At 47.3% G+C, this 12,041-nt stretch overlaps 1 protein-coding gene across 1 annotated transcript; it reads left to right on the forward strand.

The window, feature by feature from the left end:
- The first annotated feature begins 1,664 nt into the window (after positions 1-1,664).
- On the forward strand, positions 1,665-3,116 carry LOC542717 (isoflavone reductase-like 1). Its single transcript, NM_001112229.2, has 3 exons — positions 1,665-2,047; positions 2,163-2,604; positions 2,709-3,116. Exons 1-3 carry the CDS (start codon positions 1,727-1,729, stop codon positions 2,873-2,875), a joined length of 930 nt encoding a protein of 309 aa, NP_001105699.2. The 5' UTR covers positions 1,665-1,726; the 3' UTR covers positions 2,876-3,116.
- Positions 3,117-12,041: the final 8,925 nt, after the last annotated feature.

Raw genomic sequence — 12,041 nt, forward strand, 5'->3', positions numbered from 1 at the left:
TTTTGTGGGAGGATCCATGCTTGCCACTAGCTCCTCACGTGTTGCTATCGCATGAAAAAAAAATCTATAAATAAGGGATATAAACTTACTCTTTTGCACCGCCTCACATCTATCACCTATAAACCCACACAAACAAGAAATCAAAGCCTACCACTTGACTACTTGTTTTTTTTCTATTTGCGGGGGTGTGCCGGTGATGGATATGGGGTTGCAAAGGGGTATGATTGCATCCTGGATGCATAGATTTTTTTTTTTGTCGCAACACACGGACAATATACTAGTAGTAGTTTAAAGGGGACGACGACATAAAAATCAGATTTCCAGCTTTCGTTTCTTTGAGTTTTAGTGATCCATGAAAGTAGTGTCTAATGTTCCGATTTATTTTTCGATGTCAGTTGTTGGATCTTTGTCTACTATGCTATAAAATAGGTCAATGCTGCTTAAAATTTGGTAGCTATATGATGTGAAGTCAATACAGAAAGTCCGTGTTTCAGACCCCTGACCAACGGACTACGATTTGCATGCACATCTATATTCTTTGCAGGCAAGCATGATTTTTATTGATGGCCACTCGACGTCTAAGCAAAGCCGAAAATGACCCACAAGCCTATCAATTGCGGCAGACCTGCTTTCCCAGCGGATCCTGGTGGTCGTCCCCTCGTGAACCTGGACACTTCGCCTGATTCACTGGGACGTGAACAAGTGCAGGTTCATCGCGGCCGGAGCGGACGAGGACGAGGACGAGGAGGAGCACAGCCCGCGTTCCGGTGCAGTATCAGTAGCAGCAGCGGCACTACCACTACCACCTCACCGAACACCCTAGTAGGGTCATCAGATTTGCAGTCCCATGAGTAAATTGTCATTATAGTACTATTTTGATGAAGTACTACGTTTCATATAATTACTTTGATGAAGTCTCTGTCCTCACCTACCGCCACACTACCCACTTTTCCACTGGGCCTGGGCGGTTAGTCGCCCCGTCGCCATCGTTTCCGATGCCAATCCTGCCGGCCCGGCATCTAGCGCCGTGCAGCTGGAGCTGGAGGAGGAGGACCCTTCTGCCGCGTGCGCCGGCATCGCGCGACGCGAGCCGCGAGGAATCAGGACGGGAATAAATTTTTTTGCAGCCCCATCACATAACAGCGTGGTCAAACGGGTGGCAATGGCATCCATAAAGAACGCAAATCGGATACATGCTGATCACAAATCATGTTTTTTTCACTCTGGTTATATGAAAGGCTGTAGAGATCTAGATTTACAGCCGGTCTGCACAATTGTTTTTTTTACAGTGCAGCTCAGGCGTGTTCGTCGACTACCTAGTAGGCTTTGGTGGGACTAATCACCAATTCACCATATCCTCTCTCGTTTTTTTAAAAAAAAAAAACACTGTTTCTCTAATCTGAAAACGAAAATTTTCAGAGAAATTCAAGGGACGGAACGCGTGAGAGGGAATGCTATATTTTGTTCAAACGCAACATATATACTGCCAGCATAAATTGTCCTAGCGTGAAAATTGGACAAATTTCACAGTTCGCCAATCGAACGCAACGACAACCACCAGTCCGTCGCCTTGCATCGACATCGATCGATAACCTACGCACGGAACCAGCTGCTAGGAGTGTTTTCCTTTCCTATATATAGTGATGTTTGATTGTCAGCTCCACAAATCGATAGGCTAAGGAAGCTCCATCGATCCTGCGTTATTTTGCCGGTAATTGATTGATAGATGGCGTCGGAGAAGAGCAAGATCCTGGTGGTCGGCGGCACGGGGTACCTGGGCAGGCACGTCGTGGCGGCGAGCGCGCGGCTGGGCCACCCCACCTCGGCGCTCGTCAGGGACACGGCGCCGTCCGACCCGGCCAAAGCGGCGCTGCTCAAGACCTTCCAGGACGCCGGTGTGACGCTCCTCAAGGGCGACCTGTACGACCAGGCTAGCCTGGTGAGCGCGGTGAAGGGCGCGGACGTGGTCATCTCCGTGCTCGGATCGATGCAGATCGCCGACCAGAGCCGGCTCGTCGACGCCATCAAGGAGGCCGGCAACGTCAAGGTCGGTGCTGTCGTGTCCTGCTTGTCGTCCAGCTTGTTCTTCTTCTGCTGCAAGTCTGCAACTGCAAGCCGACATCATGTATCTGCTTCCTTCCTGTCCTGGCGCGTGCATGCAGAGGTTCTTCCCGTCGGAGTTCGGCCTGGACGTGGACCGCACGGGCATCGTGGAGCCGGCCAAGTCCATCCTAGGCGCCAAGGTGGGCATCCGCCGCGCCACCGAGGCCGCGGGCATACCCTACACCTACGCCGTGGCCGGCTTCTTCGCGGGCTTCGCGCTCCCCAACATCGGGCAGCTCCTCGCCCCCGGCCCGCCCGCGGACAAGGCGGTCGTCCTCGGCGACGGCGACACCAAGGCGGTGTTCGTGGAGGAGGGCGACATCGCCACGTACACGGTGCTGGCGGCCGACGACCCGCGCGCGGAGAACAAGGTGCTGTACATCAAGCCGCCGGCCAACACGCTGTCGCACAACGAGCTGCTGTCGCTGTGGGAGAAGAAGACCGGCAAGACGTTCCGGCGGGAGTACGTGCCGGAGGAAGCCGTGCTCAAGCAGATCCAAGGTTGGTTCGGCTCAGTTCATCCGTACGTGGATGATGATCCATTGCACGTACACCACCGTCGATCGACCGACTAGCTAGCTGTAAGCTGTGTCGTATGCATGCAGAGTCGCCGTTCCCTCTGAACATCATCCTGGCGATCGGGCACGCGGCGTTCGTGCGTGGGGAGCAGACGGGCTTCGAGATCGACCCGGCCAAGGGGGTGGACGCCAGCGAACTGTACCCGGATGTCAAGTACACCACCGTCGACGAGTACCTCAACCGCTTCCTCTGAGCCTGAGGTCTCAACAAACAGGACGTCACGTACGGCCGCGCCGGGGCCATGATGTGTGGACGTCCTCATCGTCAGCTGCTTACCTAAACATCACTAGCAGCATACCGTAGTGTACGCTACGGTAGAAATGGAAAGACAATATGTTTTCTAAATAATAAGATAGATTAAGGTTCATGTCAAAAGGGATTTATGATGAGTTATATCACATTGTTGAGCTAACAAAAAATATGCTTAAAAGAGTAACATTATCATAGCTACAATATCTTTTGAAGCCACCTAAATTCTCACGCGAATAAGATGTTTCTGTATAGCTTCCGAAATGTCGTCTTTAGATTTCTCGTGCTTCAACATCTTTATCAAGAATTTCGTCCTCGGTGCATCTCCTTCCTACACAAATTATTACAATTCATTGTCCTAAAATAACAATTAATTATTCTTCTCTTTATCCTAGCAGCCGACCTTCTGCAATCCATGTTCAACAAAGCAAAGGAAAATGGCCTTCTTCGGCTAGACTTCCTGCGGACATGATTTTCCCATTATACAATATGCAAATGACACGATCATGGCAATGGAAGCCACTACACGACGGTTGATCTTTAGCGACCCTTATTAGGTACCAAATGTTGGTTGCTAAAGGTTAGGGACCGACGGTCAGTCGCTAAATCCTTTTATAGCAACGGTTGGTTGGTCGCTAAAAGTTTAGAAATTTAACAACTTATGGTTGGTCGTTATAGATGTCGTCGGGGACTAGCGGTGGGTCGCTATAGAGCAAGGATCACTATCAAATCTTATAGTCTGAACGTACCTGTAGATGTTAGTGACTAAAAATTAATTAAAACAAGTAAACATTGATCCGCTAAATTGCGTGGTGATTTATTTCTTTTTAATATTGCTTGTATGTTTATTTCATGATTTGTTTATGTATGGACATAACTATATGATATTGCTTGTATGTTTATTTCGTGGTGATTTATTTACATTCGTAATAATTTATTCAAATGTTTATTATTTATTTGGTAAAATTTTTATGATTTTTTGAGTAATTTAAAAATGTATTTTGAAATAAATAAATAAAAAGAAAACCCTCCCAAACCCCAAGGCCCACTAAGGCCCATCTAACTAACCCTAGCAGCCACGCGCTCCCTGGCTTCTCTCCCAGCCGCCGCCGCCGCCTCTATCTCTCCCTTCCCTCTTCTCTCTCCCCTCACCTCTCTCCTCCCTTCCCTCGCCTCGCTCCTCTCTATCTCGACCGAGCAGCAGCGGCCGAGCCCTGACCGAGCCGCCCTCCCCCGACGCGCCTGCACCGACCGCGCCTCGTAGCTCGGCGCCCAGGCGGATCGACGCCGGCCACCCGTTCCACATTCCACCGAAACCTCCCCGACCTTGCCGGGTGCGCTGCTCCTGCCGCCGTGCCTCGCTGCCGTCCCAAGCGGCGGCGGCCAGGAACCGGACGAGGAGACGGCGGCTGTGGCTATCGCTGGTGGCGTCGAGGAGTGCGCTTCCTGCGGCTGCCGAGAAGACGACGAAGGCTGCGTCGTGGGGTACGGCGACAGTGTAGCATCCCAAAAATTCAAATTCTGAAATATTCTCAAACTCGCTCTAAATTCAAAATGAATTTCAAATTTTGTTTCAAAATGTTTGTTTGCAAATTGATATCAACAAGTAAAATATAATGGTCTATATTCTCTCTAAAATTCTCCTCAAAATATCCTACAAATATTTCCCCAGTGATCACCCTCAAACTCTTTCAGAAATACTGCCCAAATATTACACCGATATATCTCCAAGTATTTTCTTCCTGAGAAATACCTTCAGAATCATTTTTGAAGTCCCTACAAATATTTTCTTCATAACTTTCCTCATGCTCATACGTATACGTATGCCTCCGGTGTCATACGGTGAGCTCTACAAGCTAATTACACTCATATAAGACAAATCCATGCTAATCACCCACTAATCCTCTCATCCTCCCACTAATCCTCTCATCCCTCCCCCTAATCCCCCACCATGACTATAAATAGAGGGGCAAGGGCCTCCTCTCATCCTACCCCAAGCCATTTCATGGCAACTCCCTCCCCCCCCGCACGCCCACTCCACCTCCCACACAAGCACCCACTAGCACAAGGATCGTTCGGTCGTTCTTCGATCGTTCGTCCCCCTGTTCTTAGTTAGTTCGTTCGTTCGTCCGATCGTTCGATCGTTCGTCCGATCGTTCATGGTTCGTTCGTCCGTTCGTCCGATCGTCCGTTCGTTCGTCCAAATAATCTTTTTCCTGCCGTTATGCTGCCGAAATTCCGATCGTTCGTTCGTTCGATCATTCCATCGTTCATCGTTCGTTCATAGTTCCTATTCATCGTTCATCGTTCGTTCATAGTCCCTATTCATCGTTCTTCTAGATAATCTTTGTCCTGCCGTTATGCTGCCGAAATTCTGATCGTTCGTTCGTTCGATCATTCGTTCGTTCATAGTTCCTATTCATCGTTCATCGTTCGTTCATACGAACTATTCACCATTACTATTCATTGTTACTGTTCATTGATCATCCGATCACCCCAAATTTCAACTACTCATCTATCATGCTGTCCAGTCCACCTAAGACCACCCAGACCCATATTCCAGTCATACGAACTCCGGTGACTGCGATTTTCATTCCAGTAGGGAACTTCCCATCTGGTCACCCATCCTAGATTTCTCTATTTCAAGCCAGACTTCCAAAAAGAAAGGCAAACCATGTTTGTATGGATACGTCTTCAATCCTATAAAACCTGGCCCAAGATACCACAGCCCACTCGGACCAGAATACCACAACATTCCAGCTATTTGGGTCCCGCCTCACTGTTGTCTGATGTGACACAGTAGGTAGGAACAGTTTCCACCAACATAAACCTCTGCCCAAGAAAAGCCCAAAAATAATTCCTCGCACCCCGCTCAAAAATACATTTGAATTTTTGATTTTCTAAATATCTCTAAATATTCAAATTTTAGAATATTCCTTTCCTTTTCTTTTTCCCCCTATGATTATAAAATCTAAAACTCCTCCATCCAAACTCAGATTTCAGTCATTCTTGTTTCTAAAATTCTTGTCAAACTATTCCCTATCCAACCATGTCATCCCTTAAGCATGGTTCATATTCCAGAAAACTCCCAAAATACTCTTGTCCCATATTCTGCCTATAACTCTCCTGTTCATATTAGGTCAGGCGATTCATTCGTCACTATTCTCACCAACAGTGAACTTCACTGTGCTACACCACATACACCCAGCTATAAATACACCCAGCTACCCTCTCCCTCTCCACACACACTCAACACCCTCAGCCAAGGCAAACACCCCACCCACTCAGTTACTCCGCTCTGCCGGCTACACGCATAGTGTCGCTTCGTCTCCAGTCCACCCTCCTGGTAAGCACCTTCGCTCCACCACCAGCAGTATCTCAACACCACATGACACAGATTCTACTCAAGACTCTACCCATCCATATATCTCTATTCTGACCACTATACTAAATATTTGTTGGTGTACTTGCTGGTTTGTTGTTTGCTTGTTCATGTTGCATAGTTATCGGAGCGTTCGTGTCGTCTCGTGGAGGCCAGATCTGCAAGTCTACGCCAGGCAGTGGAGCTAGAAGCTAGTTCTGCGAGCTCCCCTTCCCCCTTCGCCAGATAAGCACGACAAGCTCACTGGATCCCTTTGATGCATAAATTACCTATGTTTTTCAACCACAACCCTCAACCTGTTATTTTATGCATGATATGATTTTGAGACAAGTTATTATGGCCACCCAGCCGCTTGCCGCAATCAATCCCTGATATATTTGTTACAAATGATTTGAGGAAAGGTGTGAGTTTCAAAAGAAAATGCTTTTCAAAATGTGTATGATGACGGGGTTTCACCCTTATCACCTTTGAGTAGGGATGATCAGGGACTCCCTGGTTTAGGGGAGGGCCTAAGGTGATGGCTCAGCTGGTTTAGGTGTGAGCAGAAGGATTGTCCCCTCACATAAGGACTGGTTTGTCATCCTTCACTACATGTACTCATGATAAGTACAACCACTCGAGACTGTGTGGGCAGTCACTCAATCTGAACTCGTACGGTCCAACCCCAGGGTTATGAAGGCTGGGGAGCACCAAGAGGATAAGGAGGGGGAATGTTTTGTCCAGTTTGGACATGGCGGTGGCCTGACTCCTTCCGGTATAACCGTTAAGGTTAGGACGTGCGAGGAAAGAAAGAGATTCAGCATTCGGGTCTCACGACGGTGAGATCGCAGAAACCGGACTAGTGGGTAAAGTGTACACCTCTGCGCAGAGTTTGAAAACCTATTCGAATAGTCCGTGTCCACAGGAATGGACGAGTCTGGTATGGTATGGCAATTAATGTTTTGTTTTTCAAAAAAGGTGCATTTGAGAAAAGTAGTTTTTAAAAGGTCCGACGGTTGAGCCGTGAGCTATGGTGGACGGAAAGTCCAGTAGCTGTTTTTGAAAATGAAAACCAGTGGGAAACTGATGAGATACCTGGATGGTTTAGTTCAGGGGATTTTGCTCTATATTGAAAAAAAACTTCCTGCCCATTTGGGAGAGGATGCACTTTGAAAAATACAAAATGTTTTACAAAACAACCCTGCATAAAATATTGCTGTTTCTGCAAAATATCCTGAGCTCCACATATTCCATGCATTATATCTGATTTCCCCATTCCGCGGGTGAAGGTGGGCTGCTGAGTACATTTGTACTCACCCTTGCTTATTTGTTGTTTTTCAGAAAAAGGAGATCGGGTAAGAGTTACGACTGTTCCCAACCTTGCATGTGGCTGTTGGACCGCTGATTTGCTTCGCTGCGTATATCGGGCTGCTTCAGCCCCACTCTGATGATATGTCCCGAATTGTGGACTAACTCTTAAAGTTGATCGCCACCTTTATAGGTTTGTCTCATTTAAGCAGATCTGTAATCATCTGATGTATAAATGTGTTTACTAGCCTCCTGAGACTAGTAATTGTATCACATTTGAGTCCTAGAGGATTGGGGCGCTTCAGGTGGTATCAGAGCTATTAGGTTGGCCGCAGGACGTAACCCTTAGCGTGATCCAAAAGTTTTTGAGTCAAAATTATTTTCAAAAAAAAATCTTGCTCTCATCCCTTAATTTCAAAAATGCTTTCCCCCTTTCCTTCTCTCAGAAGTCAGATGGAGGTTCGCTGCCAGACCAGCCTTTGCCAGAATGAAGATGGTTTCCCCAAGTTGCTGAGAGCATGCACAGTTCACCTTGGAATTAGGAGCCAGCCAGAGTATAAAGGTCGTGAATTCGTCGAGCATGGCACAGAGAAGTGTGTCGTGACTGTATACATTGGATCCAGTCCGCACCATGTGGAATGGAGTGTCACAGCTACAGGGCACAGATTCAGAGACACCTGCCAAGTCGTCGCCCGCAAGGCATTGAGGGCCCTGTGTCAGATGATCAGATCTATGAAGAAGAAGTGGCCGACACACCGCTCAGATTCTTTCCGCCCTTTTAGAGAGACCGCCCCGTTTGGATGGCCAGGATGCGTGCATTGGAAGGTCAGCAGCTGCTTGTGGACAACCCCACAGTCGCGTACCTCACTCCATACCTGCTCACCCTGGATGCGCAGTATGATTTCTTGGCTCGGCACCACCGTCAGATGATTGCCCAAGCAGAAGATGCAGAGAAGCTCAACCGTAAGCTCCATGTGGATCTCACCACAGCTCAAGCCCGTGTAGCTGCCTTGGAAAGTCGTGAAGCCATTGCTGTTGAAGCCCTGAAGCAAGCCAAGGATGAGCACGTACAGAAGTTGATAGAGGCCTACTTGGTAACCCATAACCAACGTAGAGCCCTGCGGATCAAAGAGCCCGCTTCATCCAACCCAGTTCAACCCATGAGAGCTGAAGATCCCCAGATTCTTGAAGGCCACCCGGTCTCTATCAGAGGGGAGAAGAAGGTTTGGGAACTCCCGGAAGGAGCCATAGTCTTGGAAGGAATTCCAGTCTTCCCTCAGGCTATGAATAAGCAAGAGCACCCTGAGTCCTCCCAAGATCCCCCGCCGGAGTTGTTTGAGCCCCTTACCATGAAGAAGATTCCAGCACCATCCCTTAAAGTCAAGGAAGAAGCTGCAAGCACCCCGCCAGCATCGCCGCCCTCTGAGGAACTACAAGAGCCAGTCCAGCTTGAAGAAGAGTTCGACCCCATGCTGCCATCTCAGTCGCTGCCAGAAGAAGTCATCAACATCAGCTCCCTCTTGACCCATCCAAGAGATGTCTCAGATTGAAGTTGTGTGCAAGCCTTGCCAGAAGAGAAGCTGCCTAGTCTGAAGTTAGTTATTCCCGGTCCTCTGCATGCATTGGGTAGTGAAGTTTTTCTTCACTTTGGCTAGAGCCCTGCATGTATGAGAGGTAACCGTGTAGCCTCGTGTTTTGAAAAACTCTAATTGTGTGGCCCCCTATGGCATTTCAAAATGAATTTCCCTTGATGTTTTCTTCCCTTTTGAGTGCATATGTGATGCTTTAACGTTAGTGCTCATAAGTTGGATTTAGTATAGTTCTCAATTCAGGAGCCAAGCAATAGTCGTTATGCTTAGCCCCCGAATCTGAGTAGTCCGTGCTTTGGAAAAAAACTCTATTCTTCCCTTATTCAAAACATTTGATTTGTTTGTGCTTATCATTGCTGAGCTTGTGTGTTTTCTTTTCATTTTTCGTAAAAAGGTTTTCTCTAAAAACATAGATCACAAATTAGAGCTAATCCTCACCTTATGCTTCCATTCTCATCTTAACCCATCTAAAGAGAAAAGTGCCTTACCCAAGAAGATACCGAGAAGCTTACCCTTGAAGCCTGGAATAAGCTACAGAAGAAACCTATCCAGCCGCTCACTCAAAAGGACCAACCACGAGAAGCAAAGCACTACCCCTGAGTCAAAGTGAGCAGGAAAAGAGGACAGAAGAAGTTATTACCATACAGAGAGGCAAAGATTCTTGGAACCAGAGACCACAAACATCAAGGTCATTGACCCCACCACTCACTCGTGCCCCCCGCACGCGTGCCCGCCTCCATGCGCACCACCACCGCCCCATTTCCCCCTTGCAGCGCACCCACCGTCGGAAACACCAGCCCCCCTCCCCTTGTCGTGTTTGCTGCCTCATGTCACCTGCTCCATCACCACCACTCCGTACCCGAGCACCCCCGCTCGCCTATAAAACCCCCCACCAGCTCCCTCAACTCCCATCTCGCTCAAAGCAAAGCACACTCCCGATAAAATCTCCTCTGCCAAATCGCAAGCAACCCCATTTTCCACTCCCTCGCCCTAAGATCACAATGCTTGGTGATTCTAGGATTGAAGACTGTTGTACATGGTTCAACATCTTTGGTTTCCTCCTCTGTATCATGGTAATACTCTTTGATAGAATCCTCCAGTGGGAAGAGCAAAGAGAAAGAAAGGGTCATTGAAAAGAAGATAGTGAAGAGAAGATAAGAAGAAGGTTGTCCCAGAATCAACCCTGTGTCAGTCATTTCTCCGCAGCCTGCTCAAGCAGCAACAGCAGAAGAAGGCTCCGTAACACCCTTGTTATGAGGTACTTCAAGGAGTTCAAATCCCCAAGATTCAAGAGATCTACCCTAATTCTTTTTAAGTGGGGTAGTGTTCCAGTAAGGTTCCTGCTGTGGAGAAAAAGAAGAAGGCCTGTAGCAAGCTTGTCGAGGACCAGATCATCAAAGCATATAAGTTTCTGGATGAGAAGTGGTCACCCAAGTTTTGTTGATGAAGCACCAGAAGACTAATCAAGGAAGGAATCCATGTGGGAGTTCACAAGAGAAAGGTTTGTGTGTTGGCATCGATGCTTCCTCAATAAGCTAGCTGCCAAGCGAAACCTAGAAGCCTAAAGATGATCTTTGAGTAGCCAGAATCAGCGTTTGCAATCGGCAACCGGATGCTTCTCAGGGGCCAGATTTTGTTGAAGTTCCATCTCCTCGAAGCGTCTGCAAAGTGAAGATGTGTAGCTGAAGTAAAGCTATACCCATAACCCTTCTAAGTCGAATCTCGAGGACGAGATTCCTTTTAAGTGGGGTAGATTTGTAGCATCCCAAAAATTCAAATTATGAAATATTCTCAAACTCGCTCTAAATTCAAAATGAATTTCAAATTTTGTTTCAAAATGTTTGTTTGCAAGTTGATATCAACAAGTAAAATATAGTGGTCTATATTCTCTCTAAAATCCTCCTCAAAATATCCTACAAATATTTCCCCAGTGATCACCCTCAAACTCTTTCAGAAATACTGCCCAAATATTACACTGATATATCTCCAAGTATTTTCTTCCCCAGAAATACCTTCAGAATCATTTTTGAAGTCCCTACAAATATTTTCTTCATAACTTTCCTCATGCTCATACGTATATGTATGCCTCTGGTGTCATACGGTGAGCTCTACAAGCTAATTACACTCATATAAGACAAATCCATGCTAATCTCCCACTAATCCTCTCATCCCTTCTCCTAATCCCCCACCATGGCTATAAATAGAGGGGCAAGGGCCTCCTCTCATCCCACCCCAAGCCATTTCATGGCAACTCCCTCCTCCCCCCCTCGCACGCCCACTCCACCTCCCACACAAGCACCCACTAGCACAAGGACCGTTCGGTCGTTCTTCGATCGTTCGTCCCCCTGTTCTTAGTTTGTTCGTTCGTTCGTCCGATCGTTCGATCGTTCGTCCGATCGTTCATGGTTCGTTCGTCCGTTCCTCCAATCGTTTGATCGTTCGTCCAAATAATCTTTTTCCTGTAATTATGCTGCCGAAATTCCGATCGTTCGTTCGTTCGATCATTCGATCGTTCATCGTTCGTTCATAGTTCCTATTCATCGTTCGTTCATAGTCCCTATTCATCGTTCTTCCAGATAATCTTTGTCCTGCTGTTATGCTGCCGAAATTCTGATCGTTCGTTCGTTCGATCATTCGTTCGTTCATAGTTCCTATTCATCGTTCGTTCATAGTTCCTATTCATCGTTCATCGTCCGTTCATCGTCACTATTCACCGTTCATCGTTCGGTCATACGAACTATTCGCCATCACTATTCATTGTTACTATTCATCGATCATCCGATCACCCCAAATTTCAACTACTCATCTATCATGTTGTCCAGTCTACTTAAGACCAGCCAGACCCATATTCC

This window comes from Zea mays, chromosome 3 (assembly GCF_902167145.1).
Source record: "Zea mays cultivar B73 chromosome 3, Zm-B73-REFERENCE-NAM-5.0, whole genome shotgun sequence".
Taxonomy (NCBI): domain Eukaryota; kingdom Viridiplantae; phylum Streptophyta; class Magnoliopsida; order Poales; family Poaceae; genus Zea; species Zea mays.